The sequence below is a fragment of the Pezoporus flaviventris genome, unplaced genomic scaffold (assembly GCF_033815535.1).
Source record: "Pezoporus flaviventris isolate CSIRO_AGI_PZ_B2104156 unplaced genomic scaffold, CSIRO_AGI_Pfla_v1 ptg000006l, whole genome shotgun sequence".
In the NCBI taxonomy this organism is placed as follows: domain Eukaryota; kingdom Metazoa; phylum Chordata; class Aves; order Psittaciformes; family Psittacidae; genus Pezoporus; species Pezoporus flaviventris.
In genome coordinates this window covers 12628147-12644357 of record NW_026892554.1, presented here as the reverse complement: position 1 = coordinate 12644357, position 16211 = coordinate 12628147, and the positions used below count along the sequence as shown (strand labels likewise).

The 16211-nt window shown below is 41.2% G+C and overlaps 2 protein-coding genes across 2 annotated transcripts in view; one reads left to right on the top strand and one right to left on the bottom strand.

Annotated features, from left to right (window-relative positions):
- The window catches only part of TNFAIP8L3 (TNF alpha induced protein 8 like 3), a 46666-nt gene extending 42505 nt beyond the window's left edge, over positions 1-4161 (bottom strand). Inside the window, exon 1 of the mRNA XM_061446956.1 lies at positions 3892-4161. Within this exon, the coding sequence (XP_061302940.1) occupies positions 3892-3943 (52 nt within the window). The 5' untranslated portion in view covers positions 3944-4161. The remainder of the gene's footprint in view (positions 1-3891) is intronic.
- GLDN (gliomedin) overlaps positions 1-16211 on the top strand; it is a 99722-nt gene that overhangs the window by 4222 nt on the left and 79289 nt on the right. The gene's annotated exons all lie outside the window — the stretch shown is intronic.

The window sequence follows — 16211 nt, the reverse complement described above, 5'->3', positions numbered from 1 at the left end:
GTAGAGTTCAGATAATTTATTAAAAATCTGAAATGTGTTAATATTCTTGTGCCAGGGTAAGATCTTGGCCCTCTTGAACACAATAATAAAACTCCCACTGCCATTATGGATGCAAGCCTGGTGATAATTTTGTCTTCATTTCGTTATCCCTGGCATCAGACAAAATTGCATGCTCCACAGTGCTAATGCTTCAAATACAAAAATCAAAACTCTTGTCACCAGTTTAGAGCTCCACTTAGAGTGCAAGCTGTAGTCTTTCCTAGGCCAAATGTCTGTTGACTTCAGCAGGATGAAAACCAGAAGGCACCAGCTCTCCAAGATATGTTAAGGTTCATAAAAACAATGTCTTTTTTTCAAAGACTATACAGGCAATTTAGCCTCTAGTTATCATATATTAATAGTGCAACATAGAATTTCATGTTGTTTTTTTTTTAATGGAACTATTATATTCTGACTTAGGAGCTTGTAGAAAGGCTTAAATCAATATCACCTAAAAGCTATATGGCTGAATTCCTGCTTGCTTCAGACAGGGCACTTAGGGCAAGCCACACCAAATGAAGATCTGCTGCCTTCTTTCTCTTACATGCAGAATCTCCAAACCCACTGCAAAAATCACTGCTGTTGGTGATGACCTGGATTTTTGTGCAATCTTACTCTGAAAGCTGGTACAGGTGATTCATGCTTTCATGTGTTAAGCTGCCTATGAAAGGGCTGGGAACAAGTAGTCTGGTGCTCTACCAAAGAGTTCTTTAAAAAGGCCCACCTCTCAATAGGTGGACATTAAAAAATGAGAACAGTGTTCTATTTTTAAAATTAATGTTCAGTTCTCGAAAGCTTATCTATAGGAAAAGAAATATGAGCAGTTGGAGTAAAACTCAAGGAATTTCACTGAGGATAGTGCTAGTAAGCATGCAACTCTTATTTTTGCAGTACAATATATATCTTTTTCAGAATCATGAAGACCTCTGTAATGCTCTTAATGGGGGTTTGTCTCATGAGTAACTTTTTTGGCGAAAACCAAACTTTTTTACTATACAGACAACTCGAAAGCAAAGCAGTAAAAGATGGGTGTGAGATTGTGGAAGGCAAGGCCATGGAGCTGGATGCTCTTCTGCACAGAGGTGTGGTGCTTTCTGCTCGTTTTAAAGTACAGCTCACATCTTGCACTGCTCGAGTACAAGGAGCTTTTTGTTTGCACCAAAAAAAAATCTTCAGATGCTATCATGACAACATGTTCAGAATAAACACAGAAAAAATAGTTCTGCCTCCTTGGAGACTCAGCTTTAAGTTGGTTATTAAAGGAAATGAGGCTGCTGGGATCTCCGAGTAGGACTCCAGCTGGCTTTCGGAAGCCAAGCATGTGTGGCAGATGGTAGGGGCGTACAAGGTAGCCTATCCTGTGCACACCCATGTGAGTCCCAGGAATGGCAGGGGTGCTGTTCCACTGGGACAGCAAAAGGCTGGGTAAGTGCTGCACAAGTAGTACAAACCCTTAAATGAGATGTTTTAAAACATCTGTATTGCATTAGCATCATGGAGCCCTAGTGATAAACTAAACTGGATTACACTGGGCTTGAACAATCGGACAGCCCAAGAAGTGGGCAATGGCTACAAGGAGTTTTAACTGTGTAAACTGAAGTCACTGCTTTATGAACCTGGAAGTGCTGAAAGTAATTAAGAGAGTAAGCTAAACATTCAAGCTGGCGTCACTTTCAGTACGAAATCCCAGCTAACCAAAGGCCAAAACTGAACCACTACTAGGACTTTGTCTCAAATACTGTTCTGATTCACTTTGCTTGCCCTATAAGCTGCAGGCAGAACGTTCCTGGTCACTGGGATCTGTGTGGTGTAGCACTTCCCTGAAGGTGGTGACTGATTCCCACACCATAACCCCTCAGCTTTTGTGCCTGCAACAGTGACTGACAGCATGACTACTGAACACCCACATACAGGGAGATACAGCACTGTACATATGGTAGAGCACAGAAATAAGACCAAATGAGATTTAGTAAAAACGCATTTTTCAGAAGAGGATGGAGGATACAAATGGCAAGAAATTCTTTAGGGCTGAAAAAATTATTGCAACTGGTTAAGACAAAACCACCATATTTTCACTCTATTCTACTGCATAGGCATCTGCCATGTATGGTCAAAATTCCAGATTTTTCTTGTCTTAGATAGTACAAAGCAGGAACAGAAAAGAGGAGAGGAGACTGATGAACATCAACTCTTGGCAGCTGGCAAGTGATGACATAAAAAGCACTTATGGCAACCTCCAAGCATGGTTATTTTTAATCTATTTAAAAGAAAATCCTATTCAGAACAGAAGTAAGTTGTTGGCAGGAGCTAGTACATTAATTTGTCTATAAATGTAATGTTTGTAACTTGTGCATCACAAACTACTTTGGATATTTGGATGAAAAAGTCTAGCTGTTGGTGGTCTTTGTTACCAAGTTCAGCCTAATGGAGCTTTATGGATATAAGCAGCTCTGTGACCTGTTGCTAGTCTTATTTTTCTAGATCACAAGTAGGAAAATACAAAATAAGGTAGCCCCTCATAGACTCCTTAGTAGTTAAAACTGAATTGGATTTGACTTTTTTTTTCCTGTTGTAGTTAAAATATTGTTTGGTGTTGAAACCCTTCTTTTTGGGGATGGGAGGAGGTGCCAGCTGGGATAAAGGACATGCCCAAATTGGACAGCTTGGCAAAAAGACCTTTCTTGAAGATCTCATAATGTAACATGGTAACTTTCTGTTGGGATTTATGATCACTAGGATTGTTTCAGACATTCTCACTGTGCTTACTCGTGTCTGATGCAAGTTAAACAGCTTCCGAGAAGAAGTGCCTGTGACTTCCACCATGGGAAGCTGGAGGTCAAACAGGTCCCTTCTGCACTCGCTGTCAGTAATGGCCCAGCATCCATCACATGCCAGTGCGTGGCACCCTCAGCCTGCTCTGCTGAAGCCAGGTAACACCACTGTTGACCGAGGATGACTTGCAGACCTCATGTGCATGAGGAAGGGGGTGGCTTTGAGCCAACAGCAGTTCCCCACGGACCGGCAGTAGGATGCATGGCTGCATGCTGTGCCCCAAGAGCAAACCTACCTCCGGGTATGCTGGCTTTCACACAAGTTTATTGTCTCCACTTACTGTTTGTGCAGGACAGCCTTTAATTGTGGCTCACCACCAGTGGCTTGCTTTGTGCAGGGCACAGGAATGTGGAGATTTGGAAATGGCAGGAGAGTTTTATGTTTTTTTTTCTTCTGTCTCATCTCAGAACTATGCGGCTGCAGCAGCTAGACAAACAGCGTTATGGGTTTTGGTAACAAGTTAGGGCTTGAAAACAAAAGCGATGGGGCCCGAGGGCCTTGCATGCTGGCCGCTGAGAGGGACTCTCCCCTTCTGCACAAGGGCTAACTGCTGTGCTCCTGGAGCGATAGCAAAATACCCCTAATCAAACCCCCGAACTTCGCAGCCTCTGGATACAGAGCACAATGCATCTGCTCCGCGCCAGCGCTGCTCATTCAACCGGCTGTCGCGTCGCGGTTCAACTCTTCAGCGCGGCTCTCGCCCCTACCCGCGGCAGAGCGGAGCCCGGCGCCGGGCCGCACCCGTCCCGCTCCCGCGGTCTGTGTGTGCGGCAGCGGGCGCCGCTGGGATCACCGCGGGGCGGGCGGGCGAGGGGAGGTTTCTGCCTCTGATAGTGTCCGTCCTGCAGCGGGGCTCGCACGGGGCGGCAGGGACCGCGGGACAGCGGCGCTGTCGCTTCGGCGCTGAGCCTCGCACTGCCCCGGGGGCAGCGGGGGGTGTGTGCTGGGACCCCTTCCTTCCTTCCTGCAGTTGCCCCCGACCCGTCGCTCGCGGGGCCAGGCAGCAGCAGCCCCTCTTACCTGCGGGCGAGACCAGCTCGCCTTCGCTGAGCTCCGCGGAGTCCGAGTCCATGCTGCCGGAACCGGCGGGGCAGAAGCACCGAGGGGCGGCTCGGGGCGGGCGGAGTGCGGGCGGCCGCCGCTGGCAGGAGGAGTGCCCGCAGCCGGGGAGCGGGAGCCGGGAGCGAGCGGAGAGCAGAGCCGGCTGCCGCCTCCTCCTCTCGCAGCCCGGGCGCTGGGTCCGCGCCACCACATGCAGCCACCTCGCTTAGTGCCATTGGCTGCAAAGGAGGAGCGGAGACGGGCGGGCTCCGGCGAGGGGAGGAGGGATCGGGGGCGCGGCGAGGAGCGGGTTCTTCCCCGAGCCTGTTACACAAGTTCTCGGAGCCGTCGGTATCGGCCCGCCCGCCTCGGCTGAGCGGGACACGGGGCCGCGGGTTGCCGGCGGTGGCTGGGGGGACGGCCGGACCATCGCCAAGGGCGCTCCTCAGACAGGACTCAGGCGACCGACATGACAGTGCTTTACATTTGCTGCCATCGCATCCCCATTTATTTTGTCTTGTGGGCATCTTCGGTGACCTCCAGTCGTCGCCTTGCCACTTTTCACCAGCGCCCTCCCCTTAATGATCAGTGGCCACAAAAATTAGTCGTTAGAACAGCGGAGGGAAGAGTCAGTTCCCACTCGATATTGGTGTCCAAAAGAATACTGAAGGAGTGAGTTCTGCTGCTGCCTGTTTGCACATTATTCACAAGCTCAGGGTGATAGTGTAATAGTTGGTAAATGAGGCCGTGTTGGAAGATCGTTTTGAACTCTGAGTCTGAAAACTTTATAGCTTGAATGCAAAGCAGGCTTTTCTTGTGTCCTCCTACAAGCTACTACAGTCATGAGCTATCCCTAATTCACCTGTTTGAGGCCATTTGTTGAGCTCTGAGGTTAGGTAGATCTTTCTTTCCCTTTGCATTTATTACTTTCTATTTTTTCCTGCTGTTATAGGCCAAAGATCACTTGAACTTTTAAACAGAAATGCCAGAAAGGTTGCAGTAAGAGTACTTTTCTAATGGGGACCCAAATGTCATCCCAAACCAGACCTCATAATCTGACTGATCCATTCCTAAAAGCCAGCCAGTACCTGAAACACTTAACTGCAGGTAGCTGCAATCTCGAGCCAGAGCCTTATGCTTGTAGCTGCAGACCACAAATATCTCTTTCTTCGCTCTGTACCTCTCTCCCCCAAAACCACACAGGTCCTTATTACTGGAAAAAGCAATGCCTGGACATTGCTTTGAAGCTGCCTGTTTGCAGTTATTGTCATCAGGCTATGTCCAACACTCTCAACAAATGTAAAGACTTTCTCCATTAGCATATAGTGTGGCATCTAAAAAAGGTAAGAAGGGTTCTTTTTCAACTCAGTGGGTCCTGTCAAATTTTTGTCAGTGATGGCTTATCCTGTGCAATATTGAGTATAAGAACTAAAACTACAGTAGTAAAATGAAGCCAGAGTTTGCCTTATGTTCTAGGGCGAATCGTAGCATATGCCCCTGCCTTCAAATCAGGTTGAGCCTGAAGAGATAGAAGACCTCAAGCTTTCTGGCCCTGGAATACTCGCATTTGTATGCTGAATCGGAACACAAAACTCTTCAACCTCTGGAATGAAGTTAGTTATTTGTAATGTTGCTGTCATACCCTAGGCCTGTACTAAGGCACTTTTGGTTTTTAGTCTATGAAAACAAATTCTGACTTTTGTTTTTAATTGCTTTCATTAAATTTAAAATGACGTTCCAACTGCTGCTGATTATAACCCCATAAATTAGTATCATCTAACGAAAAACATCTAAACTAAAGTGATTTTAGGATTCTGTTATGAGGAGCCAGTGCAAAATCTAGAGTAGATGTGTGGAATCTACAAGCAATGTAGCTACAGAAAAATGCAAATATTAAGTTACAAAAAGTAATCCTAGCTACCACACCAAGGATGGAATCTGACAGTGGGAAAGGGTTTAGTCTGTCATTCTTGTTTTCTTTTCACCAGCAGAAATGCAACCTAAAAATCTCCCTAATAGGAGAAGAGTTTGTCTAATGGGAAGAGAAAGTTGTATTTGAGGTGCAAATTTTTTGCACTGTTTTTAATCACTTGAAATTAGAATTTCTAACCTGGACAAGTTCTGCCTTGCTAAGGATAATGCCTGTAATTAGATAAGCAAAAACCAAAGTGTTTTTTGCAGGGACTTGTGGACGGTGGAATCTTTCCTGCTCCCTCAGCAGCAAAGGGTACAGTATATTCTGGGTCATGATACAATGCAGCTGTGTATATGCTTCCAAGGTATTCTAGGATCATAGACTCATAGAGTGATCTTGGTTGGAAGGGACCTTAAAGATCGAGTTCCAACCTCCAGTTGGAACTGGTCTAGTTTTCTGTGTGAGCTCTTTTCCTGAGTGTATAACCCATGCTACAATTGCAATTAAACGTTAAACTCTCAACAGTCACACTTCTCTGCACTGATTATAGTTCAGTTGGTAAAAGGACACATTATTTTCCCTGATCCTCTGAAAGACAGAATTCTTGGCATGGAATAGTTTAAACGAAAACTGAGTCCCACTTATTTTAATTCTTGTCTCTTTTCTTTACCCTTGTATTACCACAGTAATAATATATGATGGTAGAAACGGTGTAACTCAATCAGTATTGTATTGTGTCAGAGTTGTGATATATACATACATGGAGCATTCTTACTAGTATGCTGTAATTACTTTCTATTCCACAGTAAATGCTGTTTCAAGATTACTTTCCCTCTTTATTGCTGCTAACTGTAAAGCAGTCATTAAAGTTTTCAGCTGTCACAGAATGAGCATATTGTTTCATTTCAAAACATATGGTTAGAATTCAGTTTTTCTCCTTCCTAATGTTCTCTGCCCAGCAGAGTCTAGCACTTGGTTTAACATGTGACCTGGAAAATTCCATACGTGTACAGTTCTGAACTACATAGTTTCCACTCATTACAGTACTGGTGCAAAGAAAAGCACAAAAGGTTTATTAACAGTAATGTACGTACTAGCTAGATGCATGTTAAGTGAGACTCCACATGGAGAAGTTGACATGTCATAACTTATGTTTTTAATTCAGTACAAATATTGCAATTAGGTGTTCGTTGTTATAATCTAAAGTTCTGTTTCTCTGGGTTTGTGACTGTTTTCCTTATTACTAGGATAGACCTAAAGTTTGTTGGGATATTTAGACACTGGAATGTTTTTTTCTCAAGGCTCAGTTAATACATTTGCCTGCAAGTCTCTACAAATATGACTTACGAGGGGAGCTGGCAACCCAGCCGACTGGAACTGTTGCATGTATTCCCAGTTATATGATGCTGTCTATCCTGTAGTGGCTACATCACTGTATGGCTCCTCTGTTCACATTTTGGCTGCATCTGGTCTTGATCTTCATTCCATATGTAACTTATCTGAAATCCTCTACCCGCTCATTGTATCTGAGCACTGGAGATCTGCCTGGGAGAGTTTCTAGGATTCATGCTTTTTCACTATTCTAGATATAAATCATACTTGAATGTTCACACAAATACGATTTCATTGTATTCTAAGTAAGTAGGCCAACTACCATAGAATCTATGTCTAATATGTTTATCTTTACAGGACTATTGTGAACTAAGATAATAGTATTTCTCACTTTCCGAGAAAGGGAACTAAGGTACTGAGAAGCTGTGATTTCAAGTCCAACACAGAGCACAGACATTCACCTGTATCTCGAGCTGTACCTGAACTCTTAGGTTATACTTTCTGCCAATTAAAAGATTGGTGAGCTGCCTCTGTGCTTTGCTACTCAAGCTTTCCCCCTTCAAACTGAGCCTTAAGGCTTATTCTAGGAAGCAGTGTCTCTTTTCTTTCCATTATCAAACATACCAGAACCCACTCTGCACTACCACCTTTTTGTTTGCCTTGCCTGGTTTAGACTGTAAGAACATGTCGATAGGATTATATTTTCTTTCTGATTCCAAATGTAAAAATGTAGGATAATATATTTTTCCTCACAATTTAACATGAAGGTGTGCTCTAGGATATACTATTTTTAGTATCGTTGCCTAATGTTTTGCTTTGCAGTTTATGATAGTATATCTTTCATATTCAAGCACCGCTGCTACTGATTGTATTAAACGGAGAAGCATCTCTCCATGCTGATTCACTTTCGGGATAGCGTGGTTAATCGGTATCAAGGATCACTAGATTCTCTGATAACAACTTTGTTGTGCCAGGAGCCGAGATTCTTACTGGTGTCTCTAAGATAGTCGGCATGTGCATTTTGCATATGTTTTTTAATAGATTTTAGTTGAAATAACGCACCTATTGGTATTCTGCAAACACTCTTCATATTTGATTTAGAATTCAAACAATGAGCAAGATGTCTGAATTACTTTAATTCCTACTCATGTGCCAGCATTGAAGAGTGCAGTATTTTCTGGCTCCAGGTGTTCTAGCTCCCTGCCATAGTATAGGCATATATCTAGCCACTAGACTTGCTGAATTATGTTCTGCCTTTTTATAATGTTGACTTTTCTTCAAGAAGAGCTGAGGAAGCAGTCACAGACTGAGACTGCAGCCTGGTACTGGTGCTAACCTGTGCTGTGATGTTTTTGGAATACCGGATTTAAAGCTAGGACTGAAATTTAGCTGTGCTTGCTTCAGTGCCTTGTTCGGTGCTCTTAGATACTTTAGTCCCCTATGAAATAAAGTGGAAAAGAAAAATATTGTACTCCTCTGCAACTTAAATCCTGCTGAACTCCTTACTCTTGGTAGGTTATCAGAAAGCATAATTTTGTCAAAAATAATATTTTCATCTGTTTAAGTAGGCTAGGACTGCAGGTTGACTGTCCCAGGTAAAGTTTAATAACAGTAAGCAGTTGGTCTGATCTGATTTCTGACTGCTTATACTAAGAAAGGAAGAAGAAACAATAAATATCTTTGAGCTGATGCAACACTGAACAAAGGCAGCAACTTTTAAAGAAGGACTAGTTAAACTGGTAGGCAAGCTTGCTGACATCTATGCATATTAACATAGGAAAATAGCACAGCTGGAGTAGTGCATACTTCTTGTGTGGCATGCTTGGTTTTGTACATTGGGTTTTTTCCTAAAGTAGTAACTTTATACAAACAGGCTCCTACAGGAATTGAATGGCATAAACGTTCATGTCCACTTTTTGACCATGACAATGTTGTTACTTTTCTGTTCCCTTAGAGTAGGATTTGGCTCATAGAACAAGGTTTTCTATGTTAAGCTGTATTTGGGTTTATTTTTTTAAAGATGCTTTACCATTCTTTTTTTGGGATGATGATTTGTCCTGTGCTTGGGAGGATGCCTGTCTTATAAGTTATGTATGCAATTTGCTGTAGATTGGCAAACTCTTGCATTCAAAACCTTTCATTCTAAGTGATTTAAGAAATGGAAGCTACCTTCCCAAATGGAAAACATACCTGGTAGTTCTGGTGGTGGAAAATATCTGTTGAGGAAATTGTGTGTGGAAATTTTACTGATTAGGCTGTGACCCTCACTTGTTTCTGTGAGCAGGGAGTTAGGCATTACTATTTTAAAGCCCTGATAGATGCTTATTTTACTTGCCATTTAAAGTGGGATACTAATAACATTTAAGACTGATTAGTGAAAACATAAACTTTGTTTCTGCTTTGTTTGTTCAGGGCTTGGGAAAATAAATCTTAAAGTTTTTTGTTTGTGATTTTTTTTTTTTCCTTGGGTATCACTGAAAAAATACAGGGTAGGGTGGGGGATTGCCTCCTGTTTTGTCCCCATTCTGACGCTGTCTGGAGAAAGCTCAGGAACAGCTGCAGTCAAAACTGTTTTAGTGTCTGCCACTGTTGTGTTTGTAATTTTGTGATGGTCACTGAAGGTATGTTAAAATATGTCACGTCCTTACTTTCCATGTGTTGTTCAGTTATGCTGTTCATTACAAGGCTTGATTATCTGATGGCTACATATAAGCTTTTGACCACATCTGTGATGCAGGCAAAATACAGTTAAACCAACAATGGTTGCTGCTTACTGAGCTGTGTTTCAGCAAGTTTGAAACACTTTTCTGCTTCCAGTTTGGAAGATGGGTCATCCTTGTTTTCATCCATGATTTCAAATTATGTGTAGGAGGATTCTACAACTTCATGAGACTCTGAGAAAGTAGAGAGGAATTTGTTGCTAGGAAACTATGGAGGACCTATACTGTATTGTCTTTCCAGAATGTTTTATAGTTAGCATCAATTATTTCACTAACTTTTCTTAACCTGTTCTTTATGCAAACAACCCACATTTTTTTTCCTAGTCACAATGTTTGTTATACACTTATTTATACTAGAAAATGCATTCTTTCTGTGGTTATTTCTATATTGCTTTGTTCTGCTCTTCAGCAGAAAGAAACAAAACCCACCCCACCAAATATTTCAGATTATGTTGTGTTTTGAAGACAAATATTTATTCATGTAATAATGTAGCCTAGATATGCCGCATTATATGGTAGATATAATATGGATATAGGATATGGTAGATCGGGCTTTCTGACAAAAGGCAAATGAGATCTGCAGTTGCACTTCCTATATAGAAACTTAGTAATATTTTTCAAATTGGATACTACCAGGAGAAGTCTTAAAGCATACGGTGCTCTGCAGCTGACTAGGTCTGATTGCTCTTTTACACTGAATGTTGTCACTCCCATTTTACAGCCATAAGACGTGTCTGCACGTTGGAAAGGTGAGTGAATTAATGCAGTGGATTTTGGTCCAGGCGTGATGCACCTGTAACTGAAGTAGTGGTGCTACAGCTGAGGTTAGTCTTGGTAAAGAGTTTCTGCTAAAAACTGTTCTCTTTGACTGAAGGGAATCATAGCCTCTGAGAGGCAATCACGGAGAGAGAGAGCAGTTTTTTTGTGGAGCAATTCACTAACATCCACAGCCTTTGCTCAAATGGCAGAATGCTAATCTCCTCATTTGTGGTTTCTGTAGAGCTTGATGTGATTTTCAGTATGGAAACATCATCTTCATCTGACAGTGCGTGGGCATTACTTCATGACCGTTTCAAAGCATGGCAAAAGGTACTATGCTACCCACCTATCTATAAATGGCTAAATATCATCTACTCAGACATAAAATTGCATTTTATGGGTAGTCTTAGGAACATGCAACATAGGCAATTAGATTACGTGTGGTCCTAGAACAGCTCCAGCAAAGAGAATGAAATTACTTAGAAACTTGCTGTCCGGATCTCTTCCAGGTGAATTATTTCTCTTGCAAACATTGAGGGACTCAGAGTACTTGTAATACAATATTTGAATGACTTGACTTCAACTTGGACAATACAAATTTGACTGTAGATAAGTAGATCTACAGCCTTTACTTTTCTATGGCTAAACTTTTGGATTGCAGACCTTAGATCCTCTTCGAAGCTAAAGTACATAAACCCTTCATAGTACTGGTGGAACTTTGAAGAAACAGAAAATGTAAAAGCCGTCAATACCTTTCCATAGTGTTACAGTGAGCTCTACAGACCACATGCCATTAGCAACCACTAAGGGCAACTTACCCCAGTACAAGAGGTAGCCTTCAAGCCAGATTTTATTATTCAGTAAAGCACCTCCTTGATGGCTGTGTGTCTTTGGGCAGAATCCTTTGTTCAGCTGGCAAGTCCTGCTGTTTCCTGAAAGGAGAATTTATGGAAAAGCTTGGATAAGAATTTTACTAGTTACATCTTCCCTCTGTCCCACTTTTTTTCAAGGAAAAGCATTTCATTGAGCATTAGAATTGTTGCAGTCATTATTCATGTTCTTCAGGAGTGGGGAGGAAGGTGATATCTCATTGAGAAGGATTTAAAGGTTTCAGACTGGGGAAAAAGGGAACAAAAGCAAATTGCAGCCTTAAACTATATTTTTTTTGGACTTTCCTATTGGATCTAGATTGGTTCACTGTCCTCATTTGCCATATTGAAAATGAAGACTTGAACCTAAACCATTCTATCTTGCATCATATGCAGTGTCTATGAGTCATTCTGATTCATTGCATGTACATACAGTTATTCAAAGTGAATAGTTTTAGGAAGAGTGGCTACAGATGTAAATCAGCTGTTCTCTTGATAAATAATACCAAGACGATCTTCCTTTAGTATTGCCGAGGTCAGCACTGTGAGGTGTGTCTGCTTAATGATGTCTGCTCAAGAATTTTATGTAAATTCTGCCTATTTCCAGCATATGTAGGGGAAGAGTAATATTGAGGAGCAAAAAAATAGAATGCAGCAAGTAAGCATACCAAAGGGTTAAGAAGGTAAAGTGCTTATTAACACACCTGGTATTGTGTGATTTGGAACAAAACCACCTGGGTTCAGTGCTTTTTGTGAACAAGGCTTAATACCTTAGTGCTGGTATGTTGATATAGAAATACCTGCAGTTGGTAAATCAGAGCAGGTGTGCTTCTGTCCTAGGAGATACAGATTTCAGAATTATGAGGAAAATTGTTGGAAGGTAGAACAGGAGTATTGCATTAATGTGTCTTTGACTTTGCCTTTGTTAAAAAAACAAGCTCAGGCTGTCTCTGCCTTGTTCAAATAACTCTTAATACAGCTAGCCAGTTCCAAAAGGTCAGAAGAGGAAAGCATGCCTCAAAAATGATTTAGTTTCTACAAACTGTGAAAAGTGGGTCTCCCTCCTTCACTCAGCAACCGAACTGGTGTCTCTGCTAAAGGGAAAGCAGAGAAATTTCATCTGTTGTTTGTTTGGCAGCAAGTGCCTGGGCAGTTGTTATGCATTTACTCAGATTTAGCTAGTGTATCACATGCTGGCACTCCATTGGTAGGTCTTTTGGAAAGTAAATTTTGTAATGTACTGTGAGGAAGAAAATAGGAGTGACCCACGTCTACAGGAAAGAAGGTATGTTAATTCCTGTGCATGTGGAACAGCATATTTGAAAGCGGAAACACAGTTGTACTAGTGCAGATATGACTCACTATGATCCATTCCATTTGTATTCTGACCAGAAGGCAGTTGGATTTCTCCTGATTTTTTTTAAATTTTTTTTTAATTTTTTTCCAACCATGGTAATGAAAACTGTAGTGAGAGAAAATAATAATATGCTTCAATCATGAAAATGGAGTGCCAGGCAGATCAAAAGAGTACAAAATGCTGACAGTCTAAAAACTGGGGTGAAGAATGCTGAGTAAAGATAAAGGCACAGGAAGGCATGAGCATTTTCTGTTTTCAGGCAAGCGGGTAGAAGCAGAGGCTCAGTATCTCACAGGAAGCACTGAGCACCACAGAGGGATTGGACTCGGACAGGGGAACTGATGTGGAGGATGCTAGTGTGGGATGACTTGATGAGCAGCATGTGGAGCAAAATGCGGTTTAGAATGTGACAATCCAAGACCTCTGTCTCTGTGTATGGCTAAGAAGCCCAGTTCATTATGGAGAACAAAAGCAAACCAACAGATCCAACAGATTTCAGATAGTATCCATGGGTTGGTTGTACACCACTTTCAGCTCTGTGGCAGCAGTTAAAATGAGTAGCGAGCTGAGTCACTGCAGAGATTCATCATGGGTATTACAGACCCAAGGACAGATCAACTGCTGCAGCAGGTGTCATAATGAAAGAATTTGAAGAATGATAGAAAGCCATTACAAAGCTGAAATGCTGCAGGGTACCAAAGCAAGCATGCTGCTTCATTAGGTAAAGAAATGAGGTAAGGTTCCCACCATTTTGAAGGGCAATGAACTGTGACTGGACCCCGTAATTAACTGGAAATCATACACAACAAACACCAGCTCTATTAATGAGGCCACGTATCTCTAAACAAAGTGTTTGGAGCTTTGCTGAAGTCAGCCATGTTCCATGAAGTTCTAACAGTGTATTGAGAATTTCAAGAGAAGGATCTGAAGTAGTTAGTGTCATTCTGGAGATAGAAATTTCTTTTCTGGGGTCTGGCTACTCATGTTTTTGCTGAAGGACAGTATTCTTTGTTCTGCTGAGTTCTAGGAGTTTTAAGAATTCTAATGAGCAATGCTTAACACTGTGAAGGAGACGTGGAGCCTGTGGTGTTCTTCTCACCTCCTCACAGCATCTACAGTGAGAATGAGGAATGATTCAAATAATCACAGCTGGGATACCGTTGCAACCAAATTTTGATGTGAAGTACTGGAACTGTTAGGAGAGGTGATCCTCAGTTCACCAATTATGTGCTGTTTAATTTTTTCCAAGGGAAGGATACATACTAAGTGAAAATGGAAAAAAAACCAAAACAGAAGTAGTACAAGGATATATACAACTGGCGCTACAGAGCATACATTATCACACTGAACACTAGCCAAACCTACTTGGGATAACAGGTTCAGTTTCAGAAATGGACTTCTGTCTAAAGTGAGATGCTTTTGGTACTGAAAAATACTGTATGAAAAGGCAATGTTAAAAAGCATTGGACAAAGCATGTGTGGGTTGGAGTTTAGTCCATTTGTTGTATCCCTCTTATGCTGTGATAAAATGAATCCTGAAATACCTTCTGTAATGACTCATCTGATATTAAGATGTCTGTTCATAAACAATGCTGTTCATCTTGTGTATGTGCATGTGTAAGAGATGTAGGTGGAAGCTGAAGTTTTAGTTGTGATGACTCAGCCTTTATTCACTGTTTCTCTTATTTCTGACTTATGAAGAAATTCTTTTCTTCCCTGTACACTTAGGTGAACTTCCACGGTTCAGTGAGGAACATAGTGTGTTTGTTTCCTGGAACAAGCATGAGATTTTTGTCTCAGATATTTGACTGCTAAAAATTCAGCCTCTTCTCACAGGCAAGACTCTTTCGGGGTGTTTTTTTTGTCCCTCAATTCTTCACTCGCTTTCTTGGTAATCCACTCAATTTAATGGGGAAGTTCTATCTACCCTCTTCTCTGTCAGATTTTACATACAATTATTAAGTGCTTTTGTAGGTAAAGCTTATTAGGAGAAATATGACTTTTATGAATTTCATCTTGTCAAAGTAAGTGTTCTGATTTTGTTACCTTGCCAGACTATTTGATAATCCAGTGACCAATTAGGATACAATGCAGAATGCGTATGTGAAAAATATGGGGAAAAGAACAGATAATTTTGACAGTGATTTAGGTCTCCATTGGTAAATGGGTGAAATCAGCTATTAAAATTTCCAGTGTAGGGTTGATTGTTTTTTTGTTGGTTCTGGTTGTGGTTTTTTTTGTTGTTGTTTTGGTTTTTTTTGGTTGGGTTTCTTTTTTTTTATTTGTGTTTTTTTTTCCTTGTTTTTTTTTTGGGTGGGGTTTTGGGTTGTTGTTGGTTTTCTGGTTTTTGCTCTTATGAGGATTTGTATCATTATAAATTTTGGGTTCTGTGATTTGTTTGATCTATCAGCTGTTAAAATCTCCTTGAATAAAGTATGAAAAATGTGACTTGTCTTGTACAATTAAATTTAGCCTATGAGTTCCCATTTAAACTTTGTATTAGTGACTTGCAAACCACCATACATGAAATGTAGCCAGAAGATGGAGGGACTGTACTGTCTGCTAAAATTTGTAATTTGGCTGCCCCTGGCAGACACCTTATAAACATTCTGAAAGCTGTCACAGTTTTGGTGCTTCATATTTCTTACAAAATAAGAACCTGTATTTTAAAAGATGAACTATTATCATTATTATATTGCAATTATATTATTATTATAATGAACTGACTCTTTTCTTCACAATCATGTATAACTCCATTTGTGACTTTTGAACCTTTGTGGATGGTGATGGCATTTAGAAACCAAGTGATCATTGCAAAGCTAGGACATTAACACATACATACATAAATATACATATGTGGGAGTTGAGGAGGTGGTCATCTGTGTTTCTTTTTAACATCATGAAAACTCAAAGGTCTGTAACAGAAATGTAGCTGCCATTCGTGATACACTGCAATGCTAAGTGGGCTTTTCTGTTTCTTGTTTTTTTTTGGGTAAATGTTGACCAGTATAATTCACCACACTAAATGCTGTTTCCTTATGCAACACATTGGGATGTAGCTTGGTAACAGAGCTAAGTTGACCTCATGTCACTTGAAAAGGGCAGGCCTGCTTCTCCACTCCCTCTCCATAAAGGCTGGCACTCTACTTTTGCCATAATTGTTGTCCAATTTACCTGCCATCTCCTCCCATAAGCCAGTAGAGAGTTTCACTGGCAGAAAAATAGCTTGTCAAAATAAAAGTTAATAGTTTTCTACTGATTTAATTCCTTGAAAAATGTCACATGAAATCATGCAAGTGCCAGTGAGAAAGGGCCAGACATGAACAGGGTAAGGAAAAGGAAAGCAG